Raw genomic sequence first — 15,911 nt, forward strand, 5'->3', positions numbered from 1 at the left:
TATCTTGAAAAGAAAAGAAAAGAAAAGAGAAGAGAAAGCAAGCAATAACCTCTTCCTATCACAGAAGAACAACAGAAACAGAGACAAAAGCAAGACGGTGCAGCAAAGCCCCAGAGGAACCTAGCACAATAGCTACAATTCTAATCAAAGTCCCAGGGATCAGCTCTCGGGATCAGCTTTGTGTGTGTGAGCATTTTTGGTCAGTTAATTACACTTACGCCTCAGGCTGGGCCAAGTAAAAGGCAGTTACAAAGATGAGAAGTCAGTAAACCCAGCCTTCCTGCAGAGCCCGAGGGCTAGTGAGCCTTCAAGCCTTACCTACTGAAGGAGGTCTCTTGGATGACACTCTGAACTGGCTGTTGCTGGACTGCACTGTGGTAGCTGTGCAGGACACGGAGGACGTGGCTGATGACGTGGCCATGACAACTTTGTTTGCTTCCATAAAAGCATCTTGGAAATTGTATAAACACTTCTTTTTCGCAGCATTCTTTTTCTCTTTACTATCCGAGACTGCAGGTGTTTCATTGCTAGATGGAGGTGGAAGGGCTTCTGGTCTTGTTTCTGAGAGTGTTGGCCCTAATATTTCACTCCCTTCAAAGAAGAACAGGAAAATTATGGCTTCTGACAGCAATCATACTTAACTAAACCCTAAAAGACATGCTGATGACTGAACATTTGACACTGGGGGTGCTACTGAAGTCAGGATCCCACTGGGATGACAGTAAGTCAACTAGTTTTTAATCTAAGAAAAAATTGTATTGAGCACCTACTATGTGCCAATTCCTGTGCTAGGTGCTTTCCAAAGTTACGTAAAGTCTTAAAACTACTTTCTGAGGTTGATACTATTACTCCCATCCTAAGAAGATGAAGAAACTGAGGCTCAGAGAGGCCAAGCAACTTGCCCAAGGTCACACAGCTAGAAATCCTTCCCAAGCAGAGATCAGGATGTCAAGTGTAGTCTGCTGTTCTGGCACACGCCGGGGCTGGGTGTGGGGCTGCCAGGAGCTCTGGCCACAGGAAGACAGAGATGAGGGGTAGGCACCAGCCCCTTTTCAGGTGCCTCTGACCCTGCGACTGAAGTAACAGCTGGGCCTCAGTGGCTGAGGCAGCTGGGGAGGAAGGAGCTAGTAAAGGGGAGAGATGCCATGTGGGGCCAATGCAGTAACCAGAGGAAGGAGTGTGAGTCACAGATTTAAGTCGACTGTGGCACTTTCTTCCTGCCCCTGTGCACCGGGGGGGCTGAGGTCTGATTGTCACCACTGCTCGAGAATTGAAGGCCGGGCACCCAACCATGGTCACCAGACCCTCAGCAGTGCGGACGCCACGCCCATGTGGCTCACTGGTCTGACAGGCAGCCATGGAGTCAGAGTCTTGCTCTGCTCAGTCACGCAGTGGGACTGACTGGTGGCAGATGCGAGAGGATGGAGCAGGATTGGAGACCGAGGTGGTAGAGCAGCGGCTGGCTATAGCTGCGCCAGGGTTTCCACGGGAGACTACGGCAAAGATGTCAATCTACTCAGGTTATTTTAAAACTTTAAGAAAGTTTTAACAAATTCCTTACCAGAAATTGTATCTGGCAAGAAAGTGCCAGGATTCCAGTTCTTATCATTCATCACTTCTGATCCCCAAAGACTTATAAATTTAGAACTATTCCACTCTGGAGTATTCCCAAAACAGCTCGGATAAATATGGTCTTGAAGAGATGCATTGAATACCTGATGCTTATTTGTGTGATTCTGAACAGGTGCTGGCGGTAAAGCCTACAAAAAAAAATTTTCTAATCACATATCAAAATTAATATTCTGTTTACCTAGGTAAGTAAACTACAGACAGACAATTCATTATGAGCCTCATGGGATGTGCTCGCCATGAGCTGAGGCCCACGGGGCGCACATCTCACAAAACGTGGACTTGATTTATGAGACTGTACACGGCAGGTCAAATTTCAACCAGATGTAGATATGAAAAGCAACCGATGCCTTGAGGAGTATATCTGAACAAACTTTAGACAACTCAGCATTCCTACTGGGTCACATGTGAGTGTGTTATGTGCGTCGTAAGATCTGTTTCTATGGCTTAATCTCAGCAAGCATTTTAATGATCATCACTGCAAGCATTTTAATGATCATCACTGATAAGTCAACTTTGGAATCACTGATGAAAATGGATAAAACCCTTACACACTGACCTCTTATACCCAGGCAAAGTACAGTGCAAATCTAATGAACTAGAGGAATTTGTATACAGTGCTCTGAAGACCAGGGCATTCTCAAAGGAGCTGCCTCACTGGCAAGCCCTGCCCTGGGCCCTGTGGGACAGACCACTGTTGAAGGCACCAAGGGAAGGTGATCAGGGTCTGGCCAGCTGGCTAGCCAACATCCATGCATTTATTGAGTGACTAGCCATCTGGCTGCTCCTGCACAGGCTGGGGCCCCCTTGGGTCCTCCCTCTGCCTCAGCCTCTATCCAGGCACCAGGCCCTGGATGCTGACCTCCTTAGGAGATCCTAAGCACCACGTTCTCACAGTGGCGCAGCACAAGAGCCTACACATCTGCACCAGGAACTCTTCCCAGTCCTTCTTCCCATCACAGCCAGAGTGATCTTTGTTGAATGTAAATTCGAGCATGTCACTCCCCTGCTCAGGACGCAGCAATGGCTTCCCAAGGCTCTGGCCTGAAAAGATCCAAGGGAGCTGGGCCTACCTCCTCCAACCCTCCGGCTCACCAAGGCCCTGGACACACAGGCCTCCCCTTGGCCAGCACACGCCTATTCACCTTCTTGGCCCTAAGCTTTGCTTGTGCTGTGTCCATGCTCTAGAATGTGCGAGCCTCAGCTCGTTACCGCACTCACACTCATCCTGCAGGCCTTGGCCTAAAGATCACTTCCTCAGAGAAGATGGCACTGCCTTTGCTGTGACCACCCAGGACCCAACACCCAAGACTAAGGCGAGCCTTCCCACTGAACACACTAAAATCCGTCATTTTCCCTGTTAGCACTTACCACAGTTATAATTCAAGACCTACTTGTAGCCTATTGGTTTAATGTCTGCCTTTCCCCAGATTACATGAGCTCTAGGATAAGGTGGGACATCTGGATGCTGGCCCTTCTCCCCTAGTCCTTGCTAATGCTGGGCAGACATACGAATCTCCCTCAGCAGGACTTCTGTCCGCTGGAGTGGAGGAATGCCCAGTTATGGGCAACCTGGTCATCACATCCTCTGGGATGCAGAAATGAGCACTGAATTCTGTAAACTCAAGTGGGAGGGTTCCCTGGAGGGTTCTGAAGAATGGGCAATGGTTTGGCAGAATCCTGCAGGCCTGGCTTGGCCAGAGGGAGGACACGAAGGGGTTAGGAGCAAAGGGATGGTGCATATACAGGTATGACAGTGCCATACCCTGACAGGCTCCAGGTCGAGTGGGGGCAGCAGCCAGGCCAAAGACAACTTTGTATCACTTTGTCCTCAAGGGGCTGGGGAGTCACAGAGGGATTTAAGCAGCAAAGTGAGATGATTTGGTCAGCTTAGTGGAAAGATCAATTTGTGGCAATACTGTGGATGAACCAGAAGGCGGAAGGAGGACAAGTGGTTAGTCAGGGGGTGAGAAAGGATGAAGCAATGGCAGTGAAAGTGCAAGGAAAGGAGGAATTCTGGAGCTATCAAGATGAAAGCTGGGACTGCACATCTAGTCCAGGAGATACCACTGCTGGCTGTACTATGAGGAGGCACATTCAGGTGACAGATCTTAACTCTAGTCCCACGTCTTGGCCTTTGGGCTCTGTAGTCTGGCGAGCTCGGATGCCAGCTCTCCCTTTTACTAGCTGTGTGACCTCAGGCAAATCACTCAATCTTTTTGTGCTTTAGTTTTCTCATCTGTAATCTGGAGATACCTACCTCCAGGGTTATAGTAAGAATTGAGCACACTGTCTGGCCCATAGTAAGTATTCAGTGAGTGTGACGGTGCCCTGCTTTCATTTTCTAAGACAACAGTCTTAGAGACTTCTATATAGAGACTACTTATACAGACATAAAGTCCCTGGACACAAAACACCTGACCAACCAACCAAACCTTTCCACCTTGCCCTTCTCCCACAGTGCTTCGGAGCAGAGAGGAAGCACGCCCCTCTGGGCTGCTGGACAGCTCAGTGAGTCCACTGACCTGAAACAGGCCCAGGATGGCAAAGGGGGAGAGGAGGGTAGAGCAGACACTCAAGATTCAACAGCAGGAAGAAACAGGTCCAGACGGACCACCCAGGCTACAGGCAAGGGCCTGAAGTCATTGTTCTGGTATGGGAGCCCCACGGGACAAGAGCCAGGAAAATTAAAAAAAAAAAAATGCATTTCAATACCCATTTCTACAAAGCAGTGATAAGCTAAGAGCTGCTTTGCTGAGAAGTAATTGATGAAAAGTAACAAGTAGAAGACTTGGGTCTTGAGTACCTTCTAGTAAGGGGCAGAAACATCTGACAGATGCCAACCTGCTGGCTTTGAGCAGCAGTCCCGTCGTGCTGGTCCAGCTGGTAAACCCTGACTAGAAGCACTCTCAGGGCTCTGAAGCTATGTAAGTACCTCCTGGACTCCTCAAGACATGACCGTGAGTTGTTTGGTTTCAGGTTTGAAAAGCCTGGCTGACAGCCTTGGCTCCACCACCCATGTGTGTGCAGAGAGCTCTTGCTTATGCTTTAAAACCCTGTTTCAGCATCACTTCCTCTGCAAAACCACCTGTGGGCTCATTTAAAATGTTCTCTCTTCAGTGTTACTTTTCTGCCTAGCATCTGGGAGTTCCATTAGGTATGTACACAACATTTTCATATTTTGATCTTGTTTTTGTCTTCTCTTTAGACTGTGAACTCTTTGAAAAGAGCGGCCAGGACTAACCGATTTTTGTCTTCCTAGAATATAGCACAGGGCCTGGCACATATTGGGTGTTCAATAAGTGTCTGCTGAATGGTGTCTAGCTTAGAGGAATAAGGGAATGCATCTACACAACTGTAATATTGGAAACATATGGTAATGATTCTACGCATTCGATTTACACACTGTGCAGAACCCCACCTACTCAAAAACGGGGGCCCAGTAGTAGGGACAAAAGTAACAGGGATCAGTAGCAAAAAAAGTTGTATTTTCTTTAATGCTTTTGCAGAAGACGCCTACTGATCTCAATAGCTTATGGATTTCCTTCAGGAAAAAATAGGTGTCTGTCACCTAGACCATTTCTGGACCATGACTTTGTAAGTCCACCAATGAGCTAACTGTAAAGGAACTCTCTCAGAATGTGGACCATGCTATTGAATCTGAACACCGACTTCACTCATTATACAAACCCACAAAGCTTCAACTAGCAGTTGTTTTGCATTTTTATCCACTTTGAGATAAAATAAGTAATCCACAGGAAAGGAAAACTGTTGCTTTAAATGAAAGCTCTGACACAAATGCAAACACAACAAACTGCTTTCCACTGGGCACGCACTGAGTCTATCTGGGAGCTGGGTGACTCGCTTGTCCTCTACCACCCACACTCACTTGGACATGGAACATGGGTGCAAGACACGAGGAGCAAGAGCCGCAGACTGAGTCACGAGGCCCACACGTGAGAGGTTACCAACACTAAGCATCCGAGCAAAAATGAGTTCCAGCTGTACTCCAGGTAACGAAAAGGTTAAGATGACGAACTCTCTGCTTAACTAAGGTTTCTTGATATTTCTTCCAGAGATGGTGAAGAGGTGAAGGACTACCTTTGCTTTGGCTGTGCCAGTTTTCAGGCTGGAAAAGCTGAATCTCAGCTCTAAAAGAACATGCAAGTCAAAGATCACAATATGATCCCCAAATTGCAACCTATTTATGACCCTATTATCCACACAGCTTTACATCCCCAATCTAAATCTGAACTTGTACTTTAAACTGTATGTAACCGAATCGTGTTTTAATTGCATTAAATGTTTTTCCAGTGGTTTTACTTAAGTCTCAAAGTAACCTAGAGAGGGGGTGTAAAGACACACCCTGGCTCTCGAAGCTAACAAGGGACCCAAGGCTACTTGGCACCCTGTCCTCCCCTTGCACCACGTCACCAGGCTCCACTTAATACACCGAACTCTGGAGGGCCAGAACCCAGTGGCCACTGCAAATGCTCCACTGCAAAGTTCTCAGTGGAAACTTTGAGACATCCCTGTCCTCACTTCTAGGCCCTTTCTTAGTACATCAACTGTTTCATAATACATCCTCCGTGTTGGATGAAAAAGACCCAGGATTCAAAGTCACATGCCTTGGGTTCCGGTATAGATTCAGGCCCTGTAGTTGTGACTTCCTACTCCTAGGCCTTGTGGACAGCAGGTGGGAGGAGCAGCGAGGTGCAGCCACACCTGCTCAGCTTTGCTCTTCGCTTGAAGAAGGCCGTTCTTCCCCCCTGGTCTGGGCCTTGTTGGGTAAGACGGGCTACTTAGCTCTAGATCTGAGAGAAATGACACTGAACACTTTGGTAACCAACTGCTATCAACAAAGGCAAAGGACGAAAAGAAGTATTAGGAGGTGATGAGAGAAGCGAAGTGGAGGTGAAGGGAAGGAATAGCCGCACCTCATTGCCACAGTGACGTGTGGGGGCCGCAGTCTGGAGACCCGAGAGAAGCCCAGGTCTCAGGCAGCTCTCGCACCAGCAAATGCCAACCCTCATAGGGAAGCACACTATGGAGGCCTCTGGGTTCTCACAGAGTAAGCTGAGCAAAACATAACCTCCTAATAGAATCCATCCACACAAGGAAATAATATACCACAGGTGACGTCAGCAGAAAACGAACCTGGATGCTCAAGGTTTCATTCAAACACAGAGTAACTATGTGTGAAATGCTTAAAGAAAGAAAGAAAGAAAAACAAGGAACAAGAGAATATAAAAAGCTACTAGATATCTTTGGGGAAAAAAAGTAAATATATATATATATATATATATATTTTTTTTTTTTTTTTGAGACGGGGTCTCACTCTGTCGCCCTGGGCTGGAGCTGCAGTGGCCGGCATCTCAGCTCACTGAAAGCTCCGCCTCCGGGTTTACGCCATTTCCTGCCTCGCCTCTCCGAGTAGCTGGGACTACAGGGCGCCCGCCACCGCCGGCTAGTTTTTGTATTTTTTAGTAGAGACTGGGTTTCACAGTGTTAGCCAGGATGGTCTTGATCTCCTGACCTCGTGATCCGGCCCGTCTCGGCCTTCCCAAAGTGCTGGGGATTACAGGCTTGAGGCCACCGTGCCCGGCCATATATTTAAATATATAAATATAGTCGGAATTAGAACTTAAGTGGCAGGCTAGGCACCACTACAGAATCACTGAACTGGAGGACTGATTCCAAAAAAGTCCTCAGAACACTGAACTGAGAGACAAGGAGATGAGAAACCTGCAAGAGAGTGTTAGGGATGCAGAACAGAAGAAGGTCTAACACCAATCTCACCAGAGGCTAAGAAAGACAACTGAATGGTTGCAGGAACATGGAGATAACATGGATGGCAATTATCAAACAGGAAATTGAAAATGATTGGTAGGCTAAAGGCTCTAATGGAAAAAGTAGACAGCATGCAAGAACAAGGGGGCCATGTGAGCAGACAGATAGAAAGAAATGCTGGCAATAAAAACAATGTAAGAGAAAGGAAGACTATCAGTGATGGGCTCATCAGGAGACGACACGGTCAAGGAAAGAGTCAGGGAGCTGCAAGATATGTCAGCAGAAACTTCCCATACTGCAAGGCAAAGAGAAACAAGAATTAAAAACAAAACTAGAAACAATCCCCCCAATAGAACAAAACATCCAAAACCTGTGGGACAGTTTCGAAAGATATAACACCTGGTAAGTGGAATGCTGGAAGGAGAGACTAGAGAAACAGTTGAAGTAGTAATAGCTGAAAAGTCTCCAAAATTAACAACTGACAGCACAGATCCAAGGAATTCAGAGAACATCAAGTAGAATAAATACCCCCAAAGCTACATGAAGGCATATTCTATTCAACCTGCAGAATACCAAAGAAAAAGAAAAAATCTTGGCCAGGTGCCGTGGCTCACACCTGTAATCCCAGCATTACGGAAGCCCAAGGTGGGCAGATCACCTGAGGTCAGGAGTTCAAGACCAGCCTGGCCAATATGGTGAAACCTCGTCTCTACTAAAATACAAAAATTAGCCGGGCATGATGGTGGGTGCCTGTAATCCCAACTATTCTGGAGGCTGAGATGGGAGAATCGCTTGAACCTGGGAGACAGTGGTTGCAGTGAGCCGAGATCATGCCATTGCACTCCAGCCTGGGTGGCTGAGTGAGACTTCATCTCAAAAGAACAAAAAACAACAACGAAAAAAAAGAGAAAATCTTGAAAGCAGCTGGGTGGGGGCGAGTGGACCTACAGAAGAACAGGGAAAAGAATTCCAGAGGACACCTTGTCAGAAACCAGAAACCATGCCAGCAAGGACAGAGGGAAGTTAAACAGATCTAAAGTGTTCAAAGAAAAAACTACCAACCTAGAATTATGTGTCCAGCGAAATTATCCTTCAAAAGTGAAGGAGAAATAAAGACTTCCTCAGACAAACAAAAACTGAGGGAGCTCATCACCAGCAGACCTGCCCTGCAAGAAATGTCAAAAGATTTCCTTCAGACAGAATGTCAGAAATCTACATAAAGAAAGGAAGAATACTAGAGAAGGAATAAAGCCAAAATAAAGTATCTTCTTCTTCCTATTAATCTAAAAGATAACTGTTTAAAGTAATCATCAACACTGTACCGGGTGATTAACATGTGGATAAGTGAAAATAATGACAGCAATGTCACAGGGAATAGGGAGGGGTCGGGAGTAATCTGTTAAATGTTACCTGTTTTACATTAGTTAGTTGAAAACGGACTTAGATTAGCTCAAAATGTATATTGTAAACACTAGGGCAACTGCAGAAATTTTAAAAAATATAAATAAAATTGATATGAGAGGAGATAAAAATCATAAAATGCTTAATTAAAAGTAGAGAAGGCAGAAAAGACTCACAATGAATAGGAAACAATTACAAACATGGCTGATATTAATCTAAATACATTAAAAAATCACTTTAAATGTGAAGAGTCAAATACACCAATGAAAAGACGAAGACTATCAGAGTATATCAAAAAACAACAAGCATGGTGGCATGTGCCTATAGTCGCAGCTACTCAGGAGACCAAGGTGGGAGGATTGCTTGAGCCTAGGAGTTCAAGTCCAGCTGGGGTAACATAGCAAGATTACATCTCTAAAAATAACAAACAAACACAACTATACATGTCTATAAGAAACCTGCTTTGCATATGAAAACCCTGAGAAGTTGGCTGGGCGAGGTGGCTGACGCCTGTAATCCCAGCCTTTTGCAAGGTGGGAGGATCATGAGGTCAGCAGAATGAGACCATCATGGCTAACATGGTGAAACCCTGTCTTTACTAAAAATACAAAAAATTAGCCAGGCGTGGTGGCGGGTGCCTGTAGTCCTGAGGCAGGAAAATGGCGTGAACCCGGGAGGCGGAGCTTGCAGTGAGCTGAGATGGTGCCATTGCACTCCAGCCTGGGCGACAGAGAGAGACTCCATCTCCAGAAAAAAAAAAAAAAAGTAAGTATTGGTTGGGCTTGGTAACTCACGCCTATAATCCCAGCACTTTGGTAGGCTGAGGTAGGAGGACTGCTTTGGCCCAGGAGTTTCAGTCCAGACGGCAACATAGTAAGACCCTGTCTTCTCTTTGGTAGAGTCCAAAACAATAAAAAAAAAATTAGCTGGGAGTGGTGGCACATGCCTGTAGTCACAGCTATTGCGAGGCTGAAGCAGGAGGAATGCTTCCAAGCCCAAGAGTTTGAGGCTGCAATGACCTATGATCATACCACTGTACTCCTGGTCTGGGTGACAGAGTGAGATGCTGTTTCAAAGAAAAAAGAAAGTATTATGAACTGTACACTAACACACTGGATAAAACAGATGAAATGAAAAAAATTTTAGAAACACAAAACTTTTCAAGATGAAATCATAAAGAAATAGAAAAGTCTGAACAAACCTGTAACTAGTAAAGAGATTGAATTGGTAATCAAAAATCACCCAATAGGCTAGGCGCAGTGGCTTATGCCTATAATCCCAGCACTTTGGGAGGCCGAGGTAGGTGGATCACCTGAGGTCAGGAGTTTGAGACCAACCTGGCCAACATGGCAAAATCCTGTCTCTACTAAAAATACAAAAATTAGCTGGGTGTGGTGGCAAGTGCCTGTAGCTCCAGCTACTTTGGAGGCTGAGGCTAGGGAATCACTTGAATCTGAGAGGCAGAGGTTGCAGTGAGTGGAGATTGTGCCACTGCACTCCAGCCTGGGTGACAGAACAAAACACCGTCTCAAAAAAAAAAAAAAAAAAAAAAAAAAAAAAATCACCCAATAAAGAAAAGCCATAGACCTGATGGCTTCACTGGTCAATTCTACCAAATATTTAAAGAATTAATACCAATCTTTCTCAAAGTTTCCAAAAAACTGAAGAGAAGTGAGCACTTTCTAACTCATGTCCTGAGCATATCCTCATACCAAAGCCAAAGACACTGTAAGAAAAACCACAGGGCCGGGTGCGGCAACTCAAGCCTGTAATCCCAGCACTTGGGGAGGGCAAGGTGGCGGATCGAGGTCAGGAGTATGAGATCAGCTGACCAACATGGAGAAATCCCGTCTCTACTAAAAATACAAAATTAGCCGGGCCTGGTGGCGCGTGCCTGTAATCCTAGCTACTCGGGAGGCTGAGGCAGGAGAATCGCATGAACCTGGGAGGCGGAGGTTGCAGCGAGCCGAGATCGCATCATTGTACTCCAGCCTGGGTAACAAGCGAAACTCTGTCTCAAAAACAAAACAAACAAACAAACAAACAAAAACTATAAACGAGTATCGCTTATGAACATTCATGCAAACATCCTCAACAAAATACTAGCAAACTGAATTCAGCAGCATATTAAAAGATGCATACACCATGACCACGTGGGACTTATTCCCAGAATGTAAGGATGATTCAATGTATAAATAGTAATCAATGTTAACATGCCACATTAACAGACTGGAAAACGCCAAAGATCATCAAAACTAGTGCAGAAAAAGCATGTGACAAAATTCAACACCCCCCCCCCTTTTTTTTTTTTTAAGGAGACGGAGTCTCGCTCTGTCGCCCAGGCTGGAGTGCAGTGGCGCAATCTCGGCTCACTGCAAGCTCCGCCTCCCAGGTTCACGCCATTCTCCTGCCTCAGCCTCCTGGGTAGCTGGGACTACAGGCGTCCGCCACCACGCCCAGCAAATTTTTTTGTATTTTTAGTAGACACGGGGCTTCATTGTGTTAGCCACGATGGTCTCGATCTCCTGACCTCGTGATCCGCCTGCCTTGACCCCCCAAAGTGCTGGGATTACATGCGTGAGCCACCGCACCCGGCCTCAACACCCTTTCATAACAAAAATACCCAACAAACTAGGAATAGAAGGAAAACTACCAAAACATAATAAAAGCCATATATGAAAAACCCACAGCAAACAATGGTGAACAAACAAAAGCTTTTCCTTAAGTAACAGGAACAAGGCAAGGATGCCTGCTTTCACCACTTCTATTCAACATAGTATTAGAAATTTCAGCCAGAGCAAATAGGCAAGAAAAAGAAAGGCATCTAAACTGGAAAAGAAGAAGTAAAATTATCTTTCTTTGTAGACGGTATGATTTTACATGTAGAAAACTCTAAAGATTCCACAAAAAAGTCGGTTAGAATAGATGAATGCAGCAAAGTAGGAAGATACAAAATCAACACTTGAAAATCAGCTGTCTATACACTAACAATGGTCAGTCGGAAAAGGAAATTATGAAAACAATTCCATTCAAAACAGCATCAAAAATAATAATTTAGGGCTGGCCACAGTGGCTCACGCCTGTAATCCCAGAACTTGGGGAGGCTGAGGCGAGCGGATCATTTGAGGTCAGGGGTTCGAGACCAGCCTGGCCAACATGGTGAAACCCCGTCTCTACTGAAAATACAACAATTAGCCAGGCATGGTGGTGCGTGCCTGTAATCACAGCTACTCCGGAGGCTGACACCGGAGAATCACTTGAACCTGGGTGAGGAGGGTGCAGTGAGCCAAGATCATGCCACTGCACTCCAGTGTAGGTGACAGAGTGAGATTCTGTCTCAAAAAAACACCAAACCAAAACAAAACACCAACAGGAATTAACCAAAGAAGTGAAAGAGTTGTACCATAAAAACTATAGGCCAGGCATGGTTGCTCACGCCTGTAATCCCAGCACTTTGGGAGGCCGAGGTGGGCAGATCACGAGGTCAGGAAATCTAGACCATCCTGGCTAACACCGGGAAACCCCATCTCTATTAAAACACAAAAAATTAGCCGGGAATGGTGGCACATGCCTGTACAGGAAGCTGAGGCAGGAGAACTGCTTGAACCCAGGAGGTGGAGGATGCAGTGAGCCGGGATCATGCCACTGCATTCCAGCCTGGGTAACAGAGGGAGACTGTCTCAAACAAACACTACAAAACATTGCTCTAAGAAATTTAAAAAAAAAAAAAAAAAAAAAACACGTACCATATTCATTGATTAAAAGACAATACTGTTAGAATGTACACACTACCCAAAGTGATCTACAGATTCAATGCAGCCCCTATCAAAATCCCAATGATATATTTTGAAGAAATAGAAAATCCATCCTAAATTCATACAGAATCTCTTAGGATCCTGAATAAGCCAAACAATCTTTTTTTTTTTTTTTTTTTTTTTTTTTTTTGAGACAGAGTTTCCCTCTTGTTGCCCAGGCTGGAGTGCAATGGCGCAATCTCAGCTCACTGCAACCTCTGCCTCCTGGGTTCAAGCGATTCTCCTGCCTCAGCCTCCCGAGTAACTGGGACTGCAGGCATGCGCCACCACGCCTGGCTAAGTTTTTGTATTTTTAGTAGAGACAGGGTTTCACTGTGTTAGCCAGGATGGTCTCGATCTCCTGACCTCGTGATCCACCCACCTTGGCCTCCCAAAGTGCTGGGATTACAGGTGTGAGCCACTGCGCTCAGCCAACCCAAACAATCTTTACACAAAAAACAAAAAACAAAAACCACCAAACCTGGTGGACTCAGGATTCACACTTCCTGATTTCAAAACTTACTGCAAAGATATAGCAATCAAAACAGTGTGGTATCAGCATGACATACAGACCAATGGAACAGAACAGAAAGCCCAAAAATGAAACTTCAGATATATGGTCAAATGATTTTTGACAAGGATGGCAAGATCCTTCACAATAGGGAAAGGGCAGTCTTTTCAACAAATGGTACTGGGACAACTGAATATCCACATGCAAAAGAATGAAGTTGCACCCTTACCTAACACCATATTTTAAAATGAACTAAATGGATTACTGACCTAAATGTAAGCAAAGAACAAAACTCTTCGAAGAAAACAGAGGGCAAAAGCTTCACAACATTGGATTTGGCAATGATTTACTGGATGTAACACCAAAGGCACGGGCAACAAAGAACAGACAAATCGTACTGCATGAAAAACTGTTAACCGCTGTGCATCAACAGACACTATCAACAGAGTCAAAAGTCAACCCACAGAATGGGAGAAAATGCTTGCAAATCATCTATCTGATAACGGACGAATATTCGGAATACAGAGAGAACTAAAATGCAACAGCAATAACAAACCTGATACAAACACAAGCAAAGGACTTGAACAGACGTTTCTCCAAAGAAGATACACGAACAGTCAATGAGCACATGAAAAGATGCCAACATCACTCAACACTAAGGAAATGCAAATCAAAACTACAATGCTACAGTATGATACCACCTTACATCCATGAGGATGGTTACTATTAAAAAAGCAAAACAGAAAATAACAAGTGATAATGAGGATGTGGAGAAACTGAAACCCTTGTGCACTGCTGGTGGGAATGTAAAATGGTGCAGCCACTGTAGGAAACGGTGGCAGTTCCTCCAAAAATTACAAATACAATTACCATATGATCTATAAATTCCACTTCTGGGTACACACCCCAAACAACTGAAAGCAGGGTCCTGAAATATTTGCACAGTCATGTTTGCAGCAGCACTGCTCAGAGTAGCTACTGTATGGAAACAACTCAAGTGTTCACTGACGGAGACACAAAATAGGGTACAGCTATATGATGAGTATTGTTTAGCCTTAAAAAGGAAGGAGATTCTGCAATACGCGACAACATGAATAAATGCTGAGGACATTACACTAAGTGAAATGAAATAAGCCAGTCACAAAAAGAGAAATACTGTACAATTCCATGTACAGGAGGTACTTAGAATAGTCACAATCATAAAGACATAAAGTAGAATGATTGATGCCCAGGGTTGGGGGAAAGTGGAGTTATTGTTTAGTGGGTAAAAACCTCCAGTTTTACAAGATGAAAAGAGTTATGGAGACGGACCACTGAACCCTACACTTAAAAATGGTTAAGACTGTAAATTTTATATTATGCATATGTTACTATAATAAATCTTTTCAAAAAGTAAAGCAATGAAGGAAGATATACCATGCTAACACTAACCAAAAGAAAGCTGGAGGAGCTATATTAATTTCAGGCAGAGCAGACTTCAGAGCAAGGGAAGTTACCAGTGGTAATGAGGAGCATTACATAATGATAAAGGGTCAATTCTCCTAGAAGACATAACAATGCTCAATGTGTGTGCCACTAATAACAAAGCATCAAACTTTGCAGGGCAAAAGCTGATAGAACTGTGCAAGGAGAAACCGATGAATCCATTACTACAATGGAAGTCTTCAAGAGCCCTCAATCAGAATGAACAGATCCAGCAGGCAGAGAATCAGTCAGAACATAGTTGCTGACTGACAGAACTCAAGAGCACCATCAATCAATTGGACATAACGAACATCTGAAGACCACTTCATCCAACAACAGTAGAACACATATTCCTCTGAAGCTCACACAGAACATTCACCAAAACAGACCATGTTCTGAGCCATAAAACATACCTTAATAAACTCAAAAAAACAGAAATTATACACTGCATGCTTTCAGATCACAATGGAATTAAAGTAGAAATCAGTAACAAAAAGATAGTCAGGAGATCCCCAAGTATTTGGAAATTAAATGCTCTGGCACTTACAGTTTTTATTTTATGTAGTATTTCATTACTGTATTTTTCTCAGCAATTACTTTGAACTTTCAAATAACTTATGCTCAATATATAAATTCAATACGTCACTGGTATGAAGACACTTCAAAATAGAAATTAGTCTTCAAGTCTTTCTAATTTCAAGAATTTTTTTTTTTTTAGAGACAGGACTATGTTGCCCTGGTCTTGAGCTCCCAGGCTCAAGCAATCCTCTCACCTCAGCCTTCCAAAGCGCTGGGATTACAGGCGTGAGCCACCACAACTGGCCAGAAAATAAATTTTTCATAGTACTCATGCTAAACATTTTAGGTACTAAATATTTACCTACAATGCCAAAAATATGAATTAAAAGAATTACAACTACAATGACATAACGTCTTAAAAGGCAACAACTGTGACCACAGCACAGCAGGAACTCCCCAAGGCCCCAACAATGCAAAAGTGATGGCAGACACAGTGGCAGGTCAGAAGCACACAAGGCCCCCTCCACGTTAAGCACCCACCTTCTGCCTCCCTACATTCAGAACTTCTTATCCAACAATCCTCCTGTTGATTATCTCTAAGAAACTTCCTCCAATATCACTGAAATGTATGCTATTCTGATACAGCTCGTTTGCTTTTTGAAATGTCCTCCAATGTCACTGAAATCTGTGCTATTCTGATACAGCTCATTTGCTTCTCAAGCTGTCCACAACTCGCTGGTGGACCAGGAGACCCCTTCAGGGCTGCTAATGCATTATGCATTTAGGCACAGATGTGGTCACAG

At 44.4% G+C, this 15,911-nt stretch overlaps 1 protein-coding gene across 4 annotated transcripts in view; it reads right to left on the bottom strand.

Annotated features, from left to right (window-relative positions):
- Window positions 1-15,911, bottom strand: part of FAM193A (family with sequence similarity 193 member A) — a 144,454-nt gene that overhangs the window by 50,526 nt on the left and 78,017 nt on the right. For all 4 annotated transcript variants that reach the window (XM_017863155.1, XM_017863153.1, XM_017863156.1 and 1 more), the window contains 2 exons: window positions 1,562-1,760; window positions 319-591 (listed from right to left, as the gene is read on the bottom strand). In XM_017863155.1, coding sequence (XP_017718644.1) covers window positions 319-591; window positions 1,562-1,760 — 472 coding nt within the window. The remainder of the gene's footprint in view (window positions 1-318; window positions 592-1,561; window positions 1,761-15,911) is intronic.

This window comes from Rhinopithecus bieti, unplaced genomic scaffold (genome assembly GCF_001698545.2).
Source record: "Rhinopithecus bieti isolate Rb0 unplaced genomic scaffold, ASM169854v2 scaffold_68244, whole genome shotgun sequence".
NCBI classification, from domain to species: domain Eukaryota; kingdom Metazoa; phylum Chordata; class Mammalia; order Primates; family Cercopithecidae; genus Rhinopithecus; species Rhinopithecus bieti.